Source organism: Polypterus senegalus, chromosome 6 (assembly GCF_016835505.1).
Source record: "Polypterus senegalus isolate Bchr_013 chromosome 6, ASM1683550v1, whole genome shotgun sequence".
Lineage (NCBI taxonomy): Eukaryota > Metazoa > Chordata > Cladistia > Polypteriformes > Polypteridae > Polypterus > Polypterus senegalus.
The window spans coordinates 133,432,484-133,455,352 of NC_053159.1; the positions used below are offsets into that span (position 1 = coordinate 133,432,484).

The 22,869-nt window shown below is 39.1% G+C and overlaps 1 protein-coding gene across 1 annotated transcript in view; it reads left to right on the plus strand.

Moving 5' to 3' along the window:
• The first annotated feature begins 9,280 nt into the window (after positions 1 to 9,280).
• Positions 9,281 to 22,869, plus strand: part of nxn (nucleoredoxin) — a 133,016-nt gene continuing 119,427 nt past the window's right edge. The window contains exon 1 of the mRNA XM_039757236.1: positions 9,281 to 10,150. Within this exon, the coding sequence (XP_039613170.1) occupies positions 9,560 to 10,150 (591 nt within the window). The 5' untranslated portion in view covers positions 9,281 to 9,559. The remainder of the gene's footprint in view (positions 10,151 to 22,869) is intronic.

A 22,869-nucleotide genomic window follows, 5' to 3' on the forward strand; every position in this document is an offset into this window, starting at 1 on the left:
ACAACAGTCAGGACCCTTCCCCACCCGATGGAGGGAGGCCACCCTCTCGCCCACCGGGTAAACCCCAATGCACAGGCTCCAAGTCGGGGGCAATAAGTATGCCCACACCTGCTCGGCGCCTCTCACCGGGGGCAACTCCAGAGTGGTAGAGAGTCCAGCCCCTCTCAAGGAGATTGGTTCCAGAGTCCAAGCTGTGCGTTGAGGTGAGTCCACTATATCTAGCCGAACCTCTCACCTCGCGCACTAGCTCAGGCTCCTTCCCCTTCAGAGAGGTGACATTCCACGTCCCAAGAGCCAGTTTCTGTAGCCGAGGATCAGACCGCCAAGGTCCCCGCCTTCGGCCACCACCCAACTCACATTGCACCCAACCTCCTTGGCCCCTCCCATAGGTGGTGAGCCCATGGGGAGGAGGACCCACGTTACCTCTTCGGCTGTGCCCGCCGAGCCCCATGGGTGCAGGCCCGCCACCAGGCGCCATCGAGTCCCACCTCCAGGCCTGGCTCCAGAGGGGGGTGCATGCAGGATAGTGCTAATAATTGTAATTAAGTAATTGATTTAATTACACTTTGACCAATTTATTATTACAAGTTTATTTTTGCTCTGTCATGTTTAATTTGTACAGTTATTGAAGAAGCTGTTGAGGTTTGGCATATGTCTGAGCCAGGAAGATCAAAAGATTCATTCTCTATAGGGTGGTCCAGATCTAATTATGCAATTTTCATCACACTATAACTTATTAAGTTTATTACATAGAAAATCACCCAAAAAATCCTGGAGCATCGAGAAGTGTGCGAACTGACAACATGAAGAATCATCTTCACGCCAAACTGGAATCGTGGCCTCATAAATTAAAGTCATCCAGACGATCTGGATCTGCATAATTAGATCTGGACAACCCTGTATTTGTCCATGTTGAGTGCATTTTGCACTATATCTAAAGAACATGAATACCATGTGAGCCTGACAGAGGCCTACATCAAAAAAACAGTCAATCATTATTTTATATAGTGTCTTTTACACAGCACCCCACCACAAGGTGCTTTACATAGCACTCGGAAATAGGTAAATTGCATTAAAAAATAATTTGAGCATATGACCAATGCCAAAACACAAAAAAGAACACATGAATTATTATGATTTTTCAATATCTACCTACTCCACCGCCGCTTTATTGCCACTAAGGCACACTCTTAAAAATAATGGCTCTTTACTGGGTTTTGTGTTTCTTTGTCATTGCTTGAGAAAGAACCACTTTATTCTGTGAAGAGTTCTTTGCATAAGAAGATGGTTCTTTGTGTTTTGAAAAAAGTACAAAAAAATTGGAATTTTTAATGTATTGTAGACTACCTATCAGGATACTAATAGATTAAGAAAACCTGCATTCATATGTTTTATTGAGTTGTGGGAGAAATGAACATATTACTTAAACAAGAAACTTATCCACATTAAACAAGAAACCAGGCAGGAGTAAACGTATCTATTGTGTCTTCAATTATTCCTTGAGCAGTTGCTAAAGAGGGAGCACTCGTCACAGTAGTCTGTTACAGAATGGGTAGAGGTTTGTTTTATTAACAACTGAATCAGTATAACAGTGCTGAATTAATGCATACATTTACTCTGATTGGTTTGTTGGTCTACACCAAAACGACTTATTAAAATAAAAGTCTATTTTATCATACATTTGTTCTTCATATACCTTTAGGTTTAGCCATCTGTGTATGTGACAACTGTCCAACTTTGTTGTTTACAGGTGTGGCAGTAGGGGGCAGTAGTGTACCCTTGAACCCTCAGGGATGACTCCAGACACCAGGTAAAAGTCCACGACCCTTTATTGTTTAATAACAATGTGCACCAAGCACCCTCCACACTACTCATAAACCAATACTCTAAGTAACACACAATAAACTCTCCTCCTCGCCCAGACACTTGCTCCTCTACCTCCCAGCTCAGCTCAGTGTCTGGACTGAGGCACCGTCCTTTTATAGCCCCTGACCCGGAGGTTTTCCTGTCCCGACAGTCCATAGTTCCTTACTCCTTCCGGGTCAGGGCAATCAGTCTTTTACTTTAACCCAGGAGCACGTTGTTAGTTCCTGTCACGTGACCATGACGTACTCCCGGGTCATAGGGCATGAAAGAGCCCATAAGCCCCCCCACAGCGACTCCTGATGGCCCCCAAGGTATCCAGCAGGGTTGTGTAAAAATACTACAAGGTCCATAATGCCCTGCTGGACCTCGGGGCATGATCCTGCTGTCGGGAGAGCTCCTCCTGGCGGCCCTGGGGGTGCGGACCGGCATGGAAAGCCGGCAATCCTTCACACAGGATATACAGTATTTCTTTGTCATCTCAGTACATTTAGTGTATGACAACAACAACATTAATTTCCTTCTGGGTTCTTCAGCTCTCTTCCCAAAGACATGTGGTAGGTTAATTGGTGACTGTCATTGGGCCCTGCATGGCTGTATGGATGAATGCACCCTGCAGTGGAACTGCAGAACCCATCCAAGATTTGCTTTTTGCTTCTCCTTTGTGCCTGTTCATTGCCTCTTGCACTAGTGGCTGTGCAAATGTTTACTAGATATACTGAGTTCAGCCACAGTCTCCACCTGTCTTCTTCTGTTTTTTGCACTTTGTCATGGTACGACAAAAGCGATATACTAGACATAGCCTTACTATGATGTGGAGACCCTAGGAATGTGATACCGCACAACTGTACGTCACGAAACACACAGCACCTGTACCCATCTCACTAAAATTAATGAAATAGAAGAGTATGAATGAAAAGGTGTGTAGTGTGACTGGGGCTTTAGAGTGTAGTCAGAAGAATGTTCTGGAAAAAACTCCAATTTTGGATTAATGAAAATCACCAGCAGATGTCAGCAAACCACAAAATATTAAAACACTTGCGAGACCAGAATGCAGATATATGCTCATTTCAATGTGCATTTATGCTTCCCAACACTCAGCCATTGCATTCTGGTTCTGGTAGTGCTAGCTAGGCCTTGTTAAGTACTGCATTTAGAAAGGGATTATGTTTGATTTGGTTCAGATGTTCAGTAGAACAAGATAGAAAGAGGTTTTTATATAGTCTTTCTTTCTTTCTTTAACCAACTGAACCTGGGTGTTGGTTTATATGGTTGGAGGAAATGCCAGAGATGTTATGCCAATGTCTAGTTTTTCTTACAGGAAATTAGCAACTGTTTATTATCACCTTTACTCATTTTGTCTTCTGCTTTTACTCTCCCCTTATTAAAATCTCCTAGAAACATCTATATGCCCAGTGAGTACATCTGTTTAAGTGTTATTATTACTTATTTATTTCTTTTTACATAGTGTAGCAGTTGATCCATTTTCTTGGTACATTTGAATGTTTACACCTTAATAGCTTTGATTTTGATAGTCTTTCAGATTTATTGATATGGTTTATTGACATTGTTAAATTTTTAACCTATGTCTGCTTAATTATGTTATTCCATGTTCCCTGTTGCTTACATGTCATTGTAGTGTAACATACAATGACGATAAATTTAAAAACTTACCAAACATCGTGGATGCATTAGTGGTTTACGTGCATTTTTGTAAATTGAAATCCTCATAACTGTTCATTCAGGTAATGTAAATTCTTTATTGAATCATTACATACAACATTTAGCTACTAAAGGACCTCCAGGACTCCACTCCATTGAGTAGGATGTCACTTTATATTATATGTCAGTGATAATGCCTGGTTACACTGTGATTATGATTAGTGTTGGGGGAGGATTAAGTCAAGTAAACCAAATGACAAAAACCTGCAATCCAATTGGCTGTTCAGCAGAGCTACTGAACTGTGGAGCTACAGAAGTCTGCAGCTGGTCCCATCTCATACATATTGTAGCAGCCAGCCTATTACCCTGAAAGTAGGTGAGGTTGGATGGTGATTGACAACAAACTGTCCATAGGTACGCCGAGCTCTGCATCCCACTAATTTGTGGAGCAATTACATAGAAGATTCAAGAAGGCAGGAAACTCCTCCAGGAAAGTGAGGGGCGTCACAGAGAGAGGCACAGCACGTCACTCTGGAGGACAATCAGGGACAATGCGGCTTCAAAAAAAGCCTAAGAATAGCTGTGGATTGTTTAATAGCAGGAAGATAATTCTTGTGAAAGTATGGCTGTGAAACTTTCATTGTTAATAAACGGCCATCATCACGCTTAACTCTCATTCAGTGTGCGTCTTTGTTCTATCTCGGTGCTCATTACAATGTTAAAATAACCTACTAATGCAATGCAGTGCTGCTTAAATCGCCAGGATATAATCAGCAATGACAAAATAAAGTTCTGAGCAAGGCGTGGTTTTCTATTCTGTGGAACAAAACACTTTACTCAAAGAGTCTGCAGCAAACACCTACAGGATCCACATCCAGACATTCCAAGAGTAAACCCTAGGCAGACCACATTCTGCTAAATTTTGATTTCTTTTTACTTCTTTGTCCTTCATAAAGAGGCTTTCACTTTGAGCACCCAAGTGCTAAGTGGCCTTAAGAAAGAGGTAGGGACAAAGTGGCTATATAGAGAAGAGAAGCAATGTGTTTAGTGAAAATAATTCAAAACAATGTTACAAAGACTACCATCTTAGCAACATAATCAGTTGTCTGATGAAAGAGCTCGACAAACGCTGTATCTTATGTTTTGCAATATGTTTACATACAGGAATGAATAATAATAATAATAATAACTCTTCATTGAACTAAACTTTTATTTGTTAAACTGTCTAATTGAGTGTAGTTTTCTGTCTATAATTTCTGAATATGCATTCCATCTATCCATTTCCTGAATCTGCTTAATCTGCTTCAAATGGCCTTTTCCTTGACAAACTATTGACACAGCACCAGTCTCACATGGTCACCCAACCAACCAGGGTTCAAACACAGTTTACGGTTCTGATTACTTTAAGTCTGTCTATCTATTTTAAGGTTGATAAAGTTGCATTGTCCTTTATATGACCACCAAAAAAATCCTATAATGGTAGTAACAGACACAATGCACACTGTGTCGACTGTATAGTAGTGGTGTTTTCAAGCATACTTTCAAGTGGTGTAGTGCAATAAATTGTGGACCCCTGCAATAATGCTTGATTCAGGGTGATGGCCCTCCCTGAAAATATATATTTACAATACAACTTATTTTTGTATACAGTAACGCTTTTCACTGAGTGCAGGCAACACACAAAGAACAAGATACTGAATAAACATGCTGTAAATGGAAACCAACCATTTCTGTTCATTAATTAATTGATGAACTATGGCCAGTTGACAACGGTGGAGATTAAAATCGTACAGGAGAAAGTCAAAAATTAAGTCACAATTCTGGAGACCTCTGCCTCCTGGTCACCTACCAGCTCCTGGGTTTTCAATAGTGGAGTCTGTGCTGGTCGTCCAATCTGATAAGAGGTTCCAACACCCCTTTATCCAAGGTGATTTTCAGGAGGTGAGCCTGGCAGTAGAGCAGTGGCACCAAGTGCCACATCCAAATGCCAAGAAAAGAAACAGAATAGAGGAGGGTTTAAAGAATATTGTGATACTTATATTTCTGTAGAAATGACAAACAAACAGAGATGCAGTATGCACAGCTAATCAGCAGCTCTAGTCAGGGTATGCTAGACTAAAGTAGTGAGTCTCCAGGGGCACTTCTTATATTAACAGGCAGACCACTCCACAGCTTCACGGCCCTGTAACTAAAAGCTTGTTATTTTTTTTTAAACCAATGTAACATTCCCATATTTGGCTTTTTGACACATTTAACATTTGTAGATGCTGTTGTTGACATAAAAAGACTGTAGTCTGAATAATTCAGTGTATCCTGAATGTGCATTAAATGTATATGAGATTCTTGCCAGACAGATGCAAACTAAAAGGTCCTGTTGGCTGCTGTAATTTACATTATCCCTTGGTCTGTCAGGGCTGTCGGGTTGGTCTGCACATCGTTATAAATAAGCTTGTGGTCATCTGCAATGAGAAGAGGTGGGCAAGGAAGGCAAAGAGAAGAAACCTTTATTGTTACACTTGCCGCGATGCTCAATTCACCTGATGCCAATCATCTGCTCTGTTTATGACAGAGGCAGCATTTCACCAATTTCCTCTTCCACAAATGCTTAGATATTATCTTTGGCAGTTCACCAATGGTCTGTTGTGCTAGTTACTTGATTTTGGCAGTTCTCAGTTATTTTTTTTTTCTCATGATGGATCTCTTTGTTGTCCACCAGGTAAGTTATACAGATTCTCCCATGTTAATATGTCTCCTGCCTATAAAATTGCATGATGCAACACATCGTGTTGCCTAAAAAATGCACAAAATAATCTGTTCATTTTGCAAAAATTAAATAAATTTATGTGGCTGACATTGTGGATGTCTGGCGTAGGGCTGTAGCACAGACCTCTGGGCCCTATACATAAGCAGTCTTTGTGGGCCCCTTCCACTTGAAAACAAACTTTTCATTCCAGGCTTCAAGGAACAGTGGGCCATGGGTAATCTTTAACCTGCCTGGCAGGGGAACTACAAAGGGCATCCACTAAGCCAGTATTTGCATTTCTAACCAAGCAACTCTCCTTTCCATATGACAGATTGAGGTGTATTAAAACATAAAACCTAATTTAATTTAATAGAAAACACACATCCGTTTACCAGATGTACTGCTTGTCCCAGCTTCCATAGCACATGGTGGACCTTGACCCTTTTTATGAACTGCAGTTTGCAAAATGGACAGTCTTCTTCCAACTGCACTTATCTGTTATAGCGATTTCCATTTCATGATGAGTATTAAATGAAATCAAGGTGTGTTTTTAAATTGATCCCCGTTCTGTTCTTCCAACACTGTCGTTAATACTGTATGCCCTCAAAAGCCCTGTGCCATAAATGAATAAAGATTACACGCTATTTAACGAAGATCAAAGTGGCATTCTGGCTTTTACTGCCGGCCTGTTCTAAAATATCTGAACCAGACGTTGTGCTAATCTGTTATTTCTTTATTGCCTCACTTTATTCAAACAAAACATTTTAATAGCAGCTGAATGTTGACAAGTACAAAGTGGTGCGTGTAAATAGAATAAATATTATTTACGGTATAAATAAAAATAACGCAGATCCACAAAAAAAAGTTTGAAAAGTATTTAGGACATTCGCGCTATCAGAACATTCTCATACACTTGGAAATGGATCGAAACAATTCAAAAATGAATAAAATATCAAGTTATACAGTATTTTACATAGTAGTACACATACCGTTCATCAAAAGACGTCATATTCGAGCTTTTTAATTGACCTGGAGAATTGTGTGCAGTTTTAGCCATCACGGCACTAAAAACTGACACGAATAACAGATGTTGTGAACAAAGCACACAATACCTGAGTCCGTCGTGCCGGTGGTACGGGGCCTCGTTTTGAGTCTTCACCTGATCCGTTTACAAAATGATCAATGAAGTTGCTCCAGGTCAATAATTTAGGCTCATTTGTAAATCATATACTAAAAGGTAATGAGTAAGGGATCACAAAAGGTGCTTGCAAGAAACCAGAAGCATGCCTCATTAGAATATGGAACAAACTGAAGTCCTGAAATGAACCCTATGGGGGCTTTTTAAAACTGTCAGAATGAAACAATTGAACACGTTAGCTGTTAGCTAATCGTATGAGTTAGTTAGGGACAACCATATAGCGCCATTCTTCTCAGATTAGCAGGTGATGAACATGTTGATCTCTACTATTATATTTTAAATCAAAATATTAACACATAAGACTTTTTAATATTGAGACTGCCGTTTTTTTTTCTAGAGAAAAGAAAGGCTAATATTAAAGCTCAGTTTTGTATTAAATATAATATTACCAAGAAGACGAAGTTGACGATGACACAGAGGCATCGAGAGTTGCAAAATGCTCTTTACATGTTCCTTCTCTCACATTAAGCTTTCATTAATTCTGAAATACTGTATTAGGCCTTTCTGTTCGCAACGCAGCCAACGATTCCCAAGGTAAGACTGAAATTAGTTGTGTTCATATAAAGGCCATCTTCTTTAAGACAATAGACAAAAATTGCAGTATTTTCGATGTGGCTGCGCAAACGCATCGGTAGGTGGCGTCGGTCAAGTGTTCATACATTAAATAGATTTAATTTTTACGTTCCATGAATGCCACACGTTAAAACACTTTTAAAACCGAGCATGCCAACCATCCATCATTTTTTTCTGATTTGCTAATTTAATATAAAATCAGAACACCTTTAATTACACCCAAGATCTAATAATCCGGTAAATTCCATCCACTATTTTTCTATCCTGTTGATCAGTTCAGCATTGCAGGGGTCCAGAGAGCTATGAGACTAAGGGCTAAACAGCCCTGATGGGGGCGCTATTCCATCACAGGGCACACATGGCCGCTTGTCATTTTAAAGACGTTTGATGGAATTTCGTATTTAAAAAATAGCGTCTGCCAGCATGTGTGTATTAGGTTCATGTGATTGCTGCTTAATACCTTTTATTGTGAATATTTAAGATATATGCGCAGAGTGGAAAGACCCCATGCGTCATCGGTGGTTCTATACCCGAGTGAAGTTAGCATTTTGTCATATCCTCATAAATGTATCACCACGACCACCAAACCCTTCCACCCAACTTTCAAGACAAGCACGTTGATAGTTAATTTGGGATCTCGATACTGGGCTTTTTCCCTCTATCAATTTCTATTTATTTCCTGAACCACCAGCTTTAGGATGTTGGAGAAAAGGCATGGGAACTGCAAAAAAGCCAATGGCATGGCAGAATGTGCACGTTCGAGTCAGTCAGAATTCGAGCTAAGTCTCCACTAGCTGCTGCGGCATAATATTGTCCTCTGCTACAGATGTACTTTATATTAAAGTATATCATGAAAGAACTCGGAAAAACAACATCAAATAAATATGCATAATGACTATGTCGTATTTCAACAGTGAATTCTTTAATAAAGGATCCAATTAAATGTTTATTTTACTAGAATTATTTAAGAGATTAAGGAAATTATAGAAAGATTTTAAAACTGACAAATACCGTTAACAAAAGCGGCAAACATAAATGGGACATCTGGACAGCTTCCGTTTTATTGTACTTTCAAATGTTATTCGACTGCGTCATAGCGGGTCTCTAGTGTGTGTTTTCTGACTTAATGGTCATGTCATCCTAGGTGCCTTCTTTTCCACCAACGAATATATTTTTATCTTCTCACAATCGAGCAACCACTGAAGCATTCAGGGCAGCCGTGACTCTTTAGCGACTGTATTGGAGGAACGAGGAAATGTTGAAGCCCGGCTGGTACAATGCTCCCTGCCTGGAATGTAAACGAAATCCCTGTGTTGCCGTAGATTTCATAAGGGGTGCAGACAGTTGTATGTTTGGGAGGGCTATGCGATGGACAGGCATCCATTCCCGGGCTTATTCCAGCTTTAGCATTAGCTAAATGATGACTTTGATTTAAAAATGTCATATAATCACATAACAGTGCAAATAACTTAGAATTTTTGATAGCTCAATTTAACTTTGGTTCCTTAATATGTGGGTTTATGGTTCTGGCAGATGTCACACCCCTGCCGTCCTACTTCCAGTTGCTTGAGCTTCGCTCCGATGTCTTTATCCAGTCGCAGTTCCTTAAGCTACCGCTAGTCGTCACTGTGTTGCGGCTGTCCTCGCCGCTACTGCCGCCGCTCCGTCTCACTTCACATTCCTGCACAGCGACGGATCTGCGAAGAGCGCAGGAGGCTTTCGGTTCTGCTCCGTTTGTCTTGTGCCTTCCCTCCTGGATTCTGCCCAGTCCAGTACTGTCCCAGTGCTCGCAGCCGCTCGGCATGTCGGAGTTCTTGGTCAGCTTGCTTGGGGAGCGGCTCGTTGGCAGCCAGCAGGCCGAGGTGGACGTGCATTCTCTGGCCGCCCCGCTGCAGCTGCTTGGGCTCTACTTCGGCTGCAGTCGGAACGGCCCCTGCGAGCAGTTCAACACCAGCTTGCGCCACTTCTATAGCACCTTCAAGAAACGCTCGGAACATCGCGGCGAGCTGGAGATCGTATTTGTGTCTTCCGACCAGGATCAGCAGCTCTGGCAGGAGTTTGTGCAGGACATGCCATGGCCGTCTCTTCCCATCAACGAGAAGCACAGGAAGGTAGGGACGTCGGCGGGGCTCGGGAGGGGGACAGGTGCCCTCCTAGTGGGAATGAATCGCCGAGATTTGAGGGCACTTGCCGCTGTACTTTTAACGTGTTCCCGCTGGCTAGTGGGTGGACGCAGCTTAGACCTCGGTTTCAGCAAGTAGACTGTCCCGTTTCGGGATGCGCGCCTCCTAACTTTGTGCATCACTAATATGTTCCTCCACGTCTTATTACTACACGTAAGCGGTTAATTATCATATGCAGTGTTTCTTAAAATCTCCAGTCTACACGTAGAATGCACCTTTCATTGTGTGGTCCTCGATGGAATTCTTAACAATAACTCAATTGTCAGGAATTCACCGTGCGTCTTTCATGTTACGTCACGTTTGACTGTTTTGATCCAAGTGTTGGGTATTTCCCTTTCTTATTATCAGTTATCGGATTATATAAAATGTCCCAAAATACATTCGATAATTTAGCTGTTGTAATATTTGTGCGCATTTTGCACGATTGTTTGCTGCTTTATGCTTTTCACGCTCTCCTGTTACAAGTCCCATGATTTCTCTCAAGATATTCTGTAGTAGATCAGAATGCTGTAGTTGTCAGTCTGCGCTTATTCATTTAAACCAGTTTGGTCATGTTTACCTCTTCACTTGCGACAAGACAGCATCGATTTGATTACTCATTTTAATTTGCTTCCATTTATTCAATGAAAAATCATTTGTTTCTATTTTATGTTACATGTATTGAAACATTTCCTCGCTTTGCGTTGTTTTCATTTCATACATTCTCTCTGGATCTTCATTAATTATAATGCATACGACTTGTACTCGCCTCATCTTAATATGAATTACAGTATGCATATTCAATTGTTTCAATGCTTTTTCCTTGCATTTTAAATATGACTATCAAAGTATTACTTTAATCCGTTAGGAGTCATGGATTTTTGAATCTCGTAACACCTGTTTGGAGTTGAGGTACAGGATTTCACCCCGACATTGCACCTTTACTAATACCACTTCAATTTAGAGTCACTGACTTGCAGTGAGCAATGACTTAGCACTTCAGTCATCTTGGCAGTGTTTAATACAGCTACACTAGAAATGATTTTAACTTCAATAATTATAGTTACAATGAGATACACCTTTGGAATAACATCATTTATTTGCAACATAGATTAAGCCTGTTGGTAGTTGCCACTTTTATAATAAAAAAGACAGCCTCATTTTATTAGGCTTTATGAGGCTTTTTGATTATAAATCACACAATTTATTTGCTTTTTGATTAGTGTTTAAAATTTGATTTTATCAATTAATATTATTTTGAAGATAGGATTGATTTTTTTTTTTAATCTGTTGAATTTCCATATCTGGAATTTATGTACTGATAAGCTCTGCTCCTGTGTCATAATTGGGTGCTATTAGCATTCTTTAATATTTTTTGTGTTTTGTTTGTTTTAGCTTTGTCTTAGAAATGCTTTACACTTATCATTTACATATAAAAGATCTTATTGTCTCCATTTTCCTTTGTTTAATTCCATATTATTTCCAAAGATGTGCCCAGTGGATCTTTATTAAATTGGACAGAGTTAAGTGTGTTAGATAACAGATGGATACAGATGATATGTCAGTGTAAAGCCAACTATTCCAATGATGCAATTTATTTTGTGTTTAAAAATGTTAATAGGGATTTAACTGTTTAATTCATTTGTTGGTAAGTTTTAGCAATATGTATTCATATTACTTTTATCAGTTTTCATAGGTTGCAAATGTATACCTGTACTTCCATTCTATGTGTTTACAATTACATTCTTGTAGATTTTTAGTGAAAAGGATAAAAAAAAAAAAAACTGGACTTAAAACCACCGGTTTGTCAGTTCAGTTTAAACCTCCAACTCCAAAAGCAAATGATTAAATTTTACTGTGCCTAACTGAAAAAAACAGATACGAGATGGTACATTTGTACTTGGGAATTGTCTTACAATGGTCCTCACAATCAATATAAAAGAAAGTTTGTTCAGACTACATTTATAAATACAGAGGGCGATCTCTCCATATTCATGTTAAAGTACGACTATAAAAATGGCATCCTTCATTTTTAACTTTAAATGACATAAATCTCTTAAGTGTAGAGTCCACTTGTTTCCAAGTGTGTGCCCATCAAGCAGAAGCAGGTTAAGAGGCTCTTTGTTGGGGACTGAAAGGGACAGGCTTCAGCTTTACCTTCATGTGCCTTAGCTTGTTGCCGACACATCCTTCAATTGTTTTCTTTTGTTCTTCTAACCTTTTATAAATGTCATCCAATCAATTGAGCTTTCTCATAGCTGGAGGTCTTATATTGCCTGACTATATTTCAAATGAACTCGGTACAATAATCTTGTTTTAAAGTATTTTTTTTTTTTTCCAAAAGGCCATTAAAGAGTGAGTATTAAGTTGTTTTAGTAAGATCAATTAAATTGCCCATGGTCAGCCTTTAATAAAAAAAACCAGAAGCACTAGTATTCCACATATCAAAATGCCCTCTGCTTTTATTCTAATACCCTTTTTTATTGATTTGCTTTGTGTTTTATTCAGGAATGCAGCACTGTAAATGCATTCAATTTGACTTGTGCTTTGTATACTATAATTCACATTGTCAGTCAGCACATTTAACAATGTCTCAGTGCTTTGTTGTTTACATTACAACGTCTTTACAAGTATGTTGGAGATAGATATGTCATTTGGGCTTTGTTTTAATTTTGTAATCTTTTTGTTTCCGTTTTTTGTTTTGCTTCTCGGCCTGTTTGTTGATCATTTTTGTTCATTGGTGGTGCTCATAGCTGAAATTCATTAAAACAATCGCTCGGATGCAGCCGTGTTCATTGAGCAAAAATGATGTGCTTCATTGTGCCCCTTTTCACAACAACAATCAGTGCTGTGCCGTCTTTCTTTCTATTTGGGACTGAGGATTGATCTGCTCTGGTTAGTACCATGTTAGCCTTTTTTGTTTTTTGAACCTTAAATAAATCCTGTTTTATATCAACTATACAATTGGCATGACTCTGACTCTTATCATGTCATTTATGTGAGTAAGTATTAAAGTAATACAGTGGCTGGCATGTACTGTATATAGCAGAAACTGACCTTAAAAACCCCTGTGAGCTATGATTTTTCAGGCTTTGACACTGATGCAAGTAAAAATGCACATTAAGAAAATTTCTTTGACATTAACGTCGTAGTAATTTGCCACATAGAGCTTTTTAGCGTTTTTATTATTTTCCCTCGTGTCAACTGGGGTCAGTCTAAACCAATTCCCATTATTCATTTCATGTAATTTATTCATGATTAGGATACTTTTCTTTTTAAATACGACTCATAATAACGAACAATTTATATTATGTTATTCATGGATTTGACATTTTGTATTTCATTTACTTTTCATAGTATCATTCCTAACCATGTTTTATATTCTGTGTGGACAGTCAAGTAACTCTCCGATTTCCTTTTTCTTCCCTTCCCTTGCCAATTTCATTTTTCTCGTTTTTCCTCCTCCATTTTGCACATGTAGTCATTTATAGAGTGCCTTTTGCCGCTCACACAGCTGCACAAAAATCTGGACAATCCATTTATTACACCTGGGGCCCCTCAACAGTTATCTAATTTCATTAACATATCATTATCCTTCCCGCCCCTTCCCCCACTCCCCACATCAGCACGGAGCTGTAATTAAAACCCTTCTTGTTCAGGCGAGTTGCTCCCCCTTCTATGTGATAAAACAATAGAGAGAGGATTTTTCGGATTTCACACAGCCAATATTACAAAATCACAAGAGCCTGTACTTTGATTTGGTTTCTTCATAGTAAGTCTCTACTAAAGGCCTGTGATACAACCAGCTGGCCTGATTAGCACCTCTTCTTTGATATTTTCTGTTTAAATTGATACGTTCTACTTTGTTCTTTGGTCTTTTACATTTTTTTCCTTCAATCGTTTGTACACATTTACTCTTTTTGTCCGTCTAGTTTATAATGGTCACATTGTCATTCATTGGAATACTGGGTGCCTCTGTCTGTTTCCTTCATTATTTTTTCTTCCATTATCTCTCATCAACAGTGCCCCCCATTTGTGTTTCTCACTGTTAACAGATCCCATCTTCGAGGGGCTTGGGAGTGATTATGGATGGATGGTTCATGAAAACGTGGTGTTCTGACGATTTGTCCTACTTTGTCCAAGTATCCTACCGTAGTTTATTTAAATGGCAGATACGGTATATACACCGTATATGTTACACCCATCCGTTTATTGTAAGTCGTAACATTAAACTTATAACGTTATACCATATCATCATTTAACATGTTGTATTTACAAGTCGTCTATCAAATTTATGGAAATGCTAACATTTCTCAATTTATTCTATATGCATAATTTAATGCCCAAAAGAGACACAGCCGTGCATGGATGCAATGGTCTGTACAAGATTAAAAGTCACACATGCAAAATATACAACTTATAAAATGTTGACAGTAAATACTTATGCAGAAAACTGTAAAACTTTTGGTCTGCGCATGCGTAGTATCAGTGAGTAGATCATTTCGATGGGTAGGATGTTTCGTCAGAACAGTGGCAGCCCTGTCACACTTAACTGCTCAGTCTCATCACAGAGAAGGTGGGACAGTCTCTTTGTTAACATACTTTTCTATTTCTTTATCAATTTTCCATGAATGACCAGCAAATCTTCTTTTTTGCTTTGATTGTTCGTATGCTTGGTACCTGGGATCCTTGGACATACTGTTGGATTAAATCGGGTCCTCAATCACGGTCTAGGAGAGCCGCAGTGGCTGCAGGTTTTTGCTCCAACCCAGTTGCTTAATAAAAAAACACTTATTGCTAAAGTAACACTTCTGCTTCACTTTAGTGATTTTGAGCCCTTATTGCTTAATTTTGTCTTAAACAGCTATTTTAATTGCTCCTTATTATCAATAACATGCAGATGACAAGAGAGAGCAGCATTTCTCCATTTAGCTTATTTACATTTACACCTGTGTGTATTTATCTGCACTATTGGGTTTAATTAAATACTTGGAAGAAAAATGAAGAGAAAAAAGTGAAGGACTGAGAATTACTCGTCCATTTTAGCCTTCAAATCATTTGCATGATAGAAAGGGAAAGAAAATCTAGGATATGAGAATGACCTGACATAGCAGAGTTAATTTAATTTCATAGTTTGTTAGTGCTTTATTGGAAAGAATTGCTTTCTAATTAAGCAACCAGGTCAGAACAAAAGCCACTGCGGCTCTCCAGGACTGGGATTGAGGACCCCTGGATTAAATGGTTCAGCTGCTTCACTAATGAAGTATTCCTCTGTATTCCCACTGTTTTCATCTGTCCGAGGAATAGGAAGGGTGAAAATTCTTGGTAGTCTATGAAGATAAATTTGTTTTGTGTGTGGGCATCTCCAAAGATTTAACTTCAGGAAAGTTCTCTGCATCTTAGTTTTGCAATTTTACTCTGAAGAGTACAAACATCCATCCATTTTCCAACCCGCTGAATCCGAACACAGGGTCACGGGGGGTCTGCTGGAGCCAATCCCAGCCAACAGAGGGCACAGGGCAGAAACCAATCCCGGGCAGGGTGCCAACCCACCGCAGGAGTACAAACATACTGTTGATATTTTATTGTGATGATTGGGCATCCAGTGACCTATAAACTCACCCAGTATTGACCTACAGTCAGGCATTTCCCATTAATGCCCAGCATACACTATGCTATTTTTAGAAACTGTGGGCAAGTGACTACTCATAGTACACGATACAGTCGCCAGTCATTTGTATGTTCAAACTGTATGAGCATGTTTAGTTTGAATGACATGCCATGACCTGGATGCTCAGACTATATGTGTACGGAGCACCGATGGGAAATTTTTACTCATTCAAAAAAAACATGATGGCTTTTGAAAGTGTCAGCAAAGAAAAGAGCGGCATTCCTGAATCTTTTCATACTATGCTCTGAAAATACAAAGAAAAGAAAAGGCATAACTGGCCATGTGGATGGTTGAGTCATGGTCAGGTGTGGTGTATGTTTCAGGGAGAATTACAGATACATAGTCTAGGTAGTTTACCGTTTTCAGGTTATTCCTGTAAAAGTTTCCAAAGATGCTTTTGTTATTGGCTATGTAGTTGTATGTATGTTGCTATATGATATTTGGATTTTTGAAATTAAAAATGTGAAAATGAGCATGGCAATGACCATTGCACAATGAAATTTTATAGTGACGTCAGAATATTGACTCGTGAGACTGCTCATGCTACAAGATAGCCAACTGAAATTTCTGACGTGATAAAAATTTATATGACAGCCCAATCGTAAGATGAAATCGGGCATCTCAGCCCACCTCATACTGTATTTGAAATGACACCCGATAAAGCTGAAATTCGGACTGACTCAGTCAGCAACTGCAAATCAGGCTTAAAATTGTGCCAAAATGAACATTATGCCCAACATAAAATGTTCTTAAAACCAACCAGTGTCTTGCATACGAAGGTGGATAGTACCATTACATGGTTAAAAGTTGAAAGACAAAGTATTGGGAAGCCCAGGTTTGCAACATCAAATACTTGGCTCAGACTGTTGAAAAATTACCTTTGGTCAACCTTGTTAGTCGCACACCACATTGTATATTGTTACAAACATTGCAGACGATGGGTTGTTAATGAGATTAGTAAAAGCAGACATCGTGTTGTCACACATGGGACAGTTAATGTGACTAGTTACACTGTGCACTTAATCTGTTTAGTTACACTGCTAACAACATGTAGGTTCTGTTTACTTACTCTATAAACAGCACATAGTTTACTAGTGTCAATCACAAAACGTCTGCAGTTAATCTGAATACTGAGACTACGGAGAGTAGGTAGTTACTGTGCAGTCTCCATAGTCAGTTGACATTATTACATAGTATTTGTCTGTTTTACAATCTGCAATGTGATGGGGACGTATAGAAAGTGAATATAACGAAAGGTTTTTATAGTATTTCTTGCACCTCTTATGTTGCAGTCTGTGTCTCTGGGGCTGAATTTAAAACCACAAGGGCACAGTTTCAAACCACATGGCTGTCTCATTGTGTGCCCTGGAGCATGGCACTTAAGCTCCCTGATGTAAAACTATGTATTTATATAAATTGTTTGGCTGTACATCTAAAGACGTTTGGGAGCTGTATCAATCATTCTTTATACTTTTAATAGTGAGAGACATCAAAAATACTTGCCAAAGCATGCACTCTGTGGCTGCATTCTACTATTAGGTAATTAGGATATCACATTGGATGCGTAAAGTAGCAAAAGCAGGGACTAAGTTTGCAACAAGATATTAACATGTCTAAAGAGAAAGGGAAAAAATAAAATAGAATAGCACAATAAAATTTAAAGTAGCTGTATTAAAAATCAAGACAGAGTCTGAAGCATCCTTTTGAACATTATACTTGAAGCCTTTCCAGTCCTAGACCTGCAGAGTTACTTGAGCATTTGCAGAAAGCTACGCTGCTGTGAGTTTTAACAAGTCAGGTATCTGAAGGTCTCGTGATGATGGTGCAAATTCTAAAAGTTGGGATTTAGACAACTCGCCTGAACCACATATATTGAATAACTTATTTAGTGACTGATGACTTGTGGTGGGCTTGTGTTTTTTTATTTATTTTTTTTTAATTCCTTCTCTCTCTCTCTGGAATTTGAAAAGCTGGTATGCTGCTTAAAGTGACACATAGCCTATTAATAAGTGCACATCAAAGGTTGAATATGTTTTATAGCAAACTTTGTTTACTTCTCACAGTTATAAATATTCAAATACATTGTGTGCTGTCATCTCACACCAATCAAAGTCTCTTTATTCTGTTGTTCCAGTTGATGTTTTCCAAGTATCAGAACGTGTAGACGGGCGGTACAAAGCCAATTTTTGCAACCCCAGCACCACTACTGGATGTCTGAATGGTCAACCACATTAGATTTGCTTATTCTGCAAGATTTAGATTTTTGTCTTCACAGTTAGCGGCTTGCACTATCAACTTTTTCTTTTAATTTTCATCTTTACCTAACGTATAAACCTTTTTCAAAGTTGGTAATGTTTTTTGTGGATGGTGTTCTTGTTCAATATGTTAGAATCCTACTACACGGATACGTTAGCACTTTTATCCTGCATTATTTGCCAATCACTAACATACAGTATTTTATTCTTTATTCATTTATTCATTCATGCACTTTTTTTCCATAGCCACCTTTTCCATTTCATGGTTTCAAGGAACCAGAGGTTACTGCAGTAGTATTGGGCGCAAAGCCGCAAAAACAATCCTGGATAGAGTACCAGTTTATTGCCAGGCACACAAACACCCCAACACTCAGTCACACAGTTCCAATTTAGAGCAGTTATTCGTGTCAACGGAGTATGCAACATCTGGGAATGGGATAAAGGAACTGTAATACACAGAGAAAACCACACAAATGTGGAGGAAACCATGCAAACTCTGCATAGATGGTGAGTGGGCAGGTCTCTGGAGCGGCAATGCCATGGGGCTAATGCCATCCCTTAGCTTATTTTTGCACTGCACGTTTTGGGAAATGCTGAATTCGAATGCATCATTCTGCCAAATTATTTTTGTTACAGGATAGTGGGAGGCCAGATTTAATCCTAGAAACATCTGGTACAAGGCTGGAACTCATGATTCTCTTTGAATATATGCAAATCAACAACTTTAAGAATATACTTTTCTGAATGAGATGCCAGTGTACTGCACAACAGACAGATACACACACACACACACATCTTCTCATAGCCCTCTTCTTGAAACCACATCGCTTACGGTATGTAAGAAGACCACTGAAAATAGTGAGTTGCAGTAACCAAGAGCTAATAAAGTTGAGACAGAGAACTTCCATTTACAAATGGTTTGTTTGATGATGAATGAAGCCAAGAAATGAGAATAAAAGTTCAAGTCTGGCCAGTGAGTGTGATGAGATTAGCTGGCAGAATGTGAGATTTAGGAAGATGATAAGGTTTTTGTTTATGGATGTAGAATGATTGGTTGGTTGAGTGATCTCTTGCTAAATTACTGTTTCAATGTGTTTAAACTTGTTTTCTTTAGGTTGCAGCATATGTCTTTACTAGGGTTGCCCAGGCGTGACTCAGCTCTTAATTTCTGCAAACAGACAGTTGGGTTTGTCGGCTCACATGTTGCTACTAGTGCCTTGCTTACTGTTTACAGTAGAGGGAAAAGGTTAAAAAAAATGGATTTGAACAAAACTGCTGGTTTGCCCCAAATATTTTTTCATTTGGCAGTTACCCATAAGACCTTTGTTAGCTTTGTCGATGGTCTATTTTTTGTTTTATCCTTTCTCTTAAACCTGAATAGATAGAATAGTTAGGCCATATGTTGCTGATGAACCCTGGTGTTCTGCACTCTTAATCTTGAAGGCTTGCAGCTGTCAGACAGAGGGGAAGTAAAGAGAAGACATTTTTGTCAGTTGTGTGCCAGGTGACGGATATTACTTGTTCAATATGAGCTGCATTTCAAAACATGCCCAGTGCTGATTTGATCTGCTTTCTATTGAAGTTTTCTAAACTGTTGATGAGATGACCGGTAAGCAATAGGAAATTTTCAGCTTTCTACAGTACCAGGCTGACATGACATTGGCTCCACCATGTGTGTCAAAGGCAGACAGCGTTTTTGAATGGAGCCTTTATAAGTGCAAACATGTAAGAGTTAGTTAATCAGTATACAGCATTTTATTTCTCCCATTGTTTTTATACAGTATTTTTATATTAGAAGTGGTAGAATTGCTTGTTGCCTTATTTTCATTACTAATGTGCAAATTTCTGTCTGTTTTTATCTTTCAGGGAGCCAACTTGCTTGCTTGCTCGCTCCACCACTTGCTTTTGCTGTAATATATCCCCCGTACTTCTGTCTTGGTAGTTTATGTTGGTGACTATATAGTAGTAACACATTTTCATATCTTAAGCTGATATCACATCACGCAACTATCTATCATTGGGTATGTCAGATTTGCTGATCACAGTCGCTGGTCTCGTCTCGGCTGCACCATATCAAATTATACAGCTGAAAATAGCAGTTCATGTCACATTTACAGATCCAACTCAGTCGGGGTCATACATTTTTCTGACCGCCAATAGTGTGCTGCCTGATGGAGGTGGTGCTCTTCGAAGGGTTAACAGCGATGGCAAGTTCAGCAGCAATCTCGGCCCTTTATTCACTTTTTTTCCACTCTATTATGTATGTACATATGAGTCATCAGATCTGTTGAGCTTCTCTTCTGTTTGTCATCTCCACAACCGTCGTGCTGCCTGAAGGAGCCAAAACTGTACCGGCGCTGTCTGAAGGGTTATAGCTGTGGTGCTTTCTGTCACAGTTTCGGCTTTTTTTTTTTTCTTTCTTCAACTCTGTATTAGTACATAAAACACAAGACGTCAGACAGACAAGCTTGTCTTCTATTTGTGAGGTTCAAAACACACAGGTTCCTTATTGCTCGTTGCTACATTCTATGCACTGTACTTCCAATGATCATTCATTGGCTGTCAGCTCTCCTGCATACACAGCAGACTAACAAGAAATTGAAGCCTGTTTGATTTTTATCCTAGCCAGTCACAGACTAGTTTCAGTTATGTATGTCACATTAGGTGATGCGCTTCACTGGAGTGCACCACTGACTGGCTAAGATTATGTAAAAGACGGCTACGATTAAAACTGGTGGAAAAGTCATCTAATGTGACATAGGCGTAAGGAAAACCAGTTCCATTTACTCATTTCTCTGCATCTTGTTTATGAGTCCAATAAAGACACAGATGAGTGGTATACTCTGGTAAACAGATGTTTCTTTTTAGAATGTCACTACCTTAAATGGATAATGCCACTGCATGGCTTAAAATATAAATGTTCTCAAAATGACACAACTGGCAATCGGATTATCAAATATGCAAATATCAGAGTATTGGCTAATAGCTTAGAGAACAGGCATTTGTGACTTTGCCTGAATGTAACCACATCTCCTTTGCCAATAAATATAATCTGTATGTCAGCATGAGAATGTTTATTGTGAGATTCTGGCATAATTTTCAAAGACCTTAGCCATATATCTTTTCAGTCTCTAGAAGAGGAAGGCAACCTCCTAACCCAGAAGGGAGTCATATTAAAATATTCTGTCATTTTCCAACCTGCTTAGTCCTGAACAGGGTCATGGAAGAGTGCTGGAACCGATCCCAGCTAGCGTAGGGTGCAAGGCAGAAATAAACCCTGGAGAGGTTGCCAGTCCATTGCACGTTAGATACACAGCAACCACACACTAGAGACAATTTAGTATCACCAATCCACCTAACCTGCATGTCTTTGGTCAGTGGGTGAAAACTCACAAAAACACAGAGAGAACAAGAAAACTCCACACAGAGAGGACACAGAAAGCGAATCCTACTATTGTGCCACTTGAATCTTTTCGTAGCCCGCATGGTCCTGAAGGGGGTTGTGGGTGCCTTCTGGGATACAAACCCTGGGCGCCACAATGCAAAGCAGCAGCAGTAGCTCTGTGGCACCATGCCACATATTAAGATATTGCTTGTACTTATTTAAATTTATAGTAATGTTGCACAAGTAGAGTGTACTGCATTCAATGTGGCAACCATGTCTGGGTAAAAAATAAGTACATTGTATTTAAATATATACACAGTCAGTCACAGTGAGCCTATTTCGAGTAGCTCTTCAACATATGAGCATGGATGCATATTGTTAGGATCCCTTTATGTTATTTCAGTTTGAAATGCCTTTATTTTACTGTGTGTTTAGCCTAATCTTTCCAGATCAGGGTCACAAGGAGCAACAATCTAAAAACAAAGGATACCAGGCTAGAGTCCATCATGCATACCTTGCAAAATTAAATTTTCTCAATTAACTTAACACATATAATTTTTAGGGTAAGGGAAAAACAATATGAGGAAATACGGCAAAGAAATAAGAATTTGCTATTTCTGTACAGACATTGCACCACATTGGAATTTGAACTCATGAGCTGTGAGGCAACAGCACTAAATACTATGGTAGTGAGCCACCTCAAATTGTGTTATTGGGCGTTTTTGTTGTAAAATATTACAGGAAAGAGCACTCGGGAGATTTTTGCTATTAACACGACTAATTTGCGTGACGTTTAACCAAAGAACTACTCGAGATGCTTAATCTGTCCGTTTTCTCTAGATGTTGGTGGGTTGTGCATTTCTTATCATGCTGATATTGGTTTTAGGCCCAATATACTGTATGCAAATCTGTTGTCTATGTAGACAACTAATCTAATTCTGGGTTGACAAGAACTGGACAGAAACCTTGTAAACTTTTAAATCTACAATTTGGTTTCCAGCTAACCAGACAAGTTTAATTAACTTAATGGTCAAAGTAGTAGCGATCATTTAGATTCTCATCTGAAACTGGTGCAGCCATAGAAAATCTCTCACAGGCACAATGAGAAGTGCAAACTCCAGACAGACAATGACCAGCCCAGAACCCATTAAAGCAAGTTTTAAGTACTTATTAAAGGGAAAATGAGGGTGTGAGCTGTAGCTCAGCCAAACTACTGTAGATGCCTGCCAGAAAGCTTGCCTTGACCGGCTAGTTTTATTTTATGGTAATCAAGATAGGAAGCTGTCAGTTAGTGCTTAAACTAGCCAGCTCAAAGATAAATATACTTCAACTTCAACATAATCAGACAAGCAATACA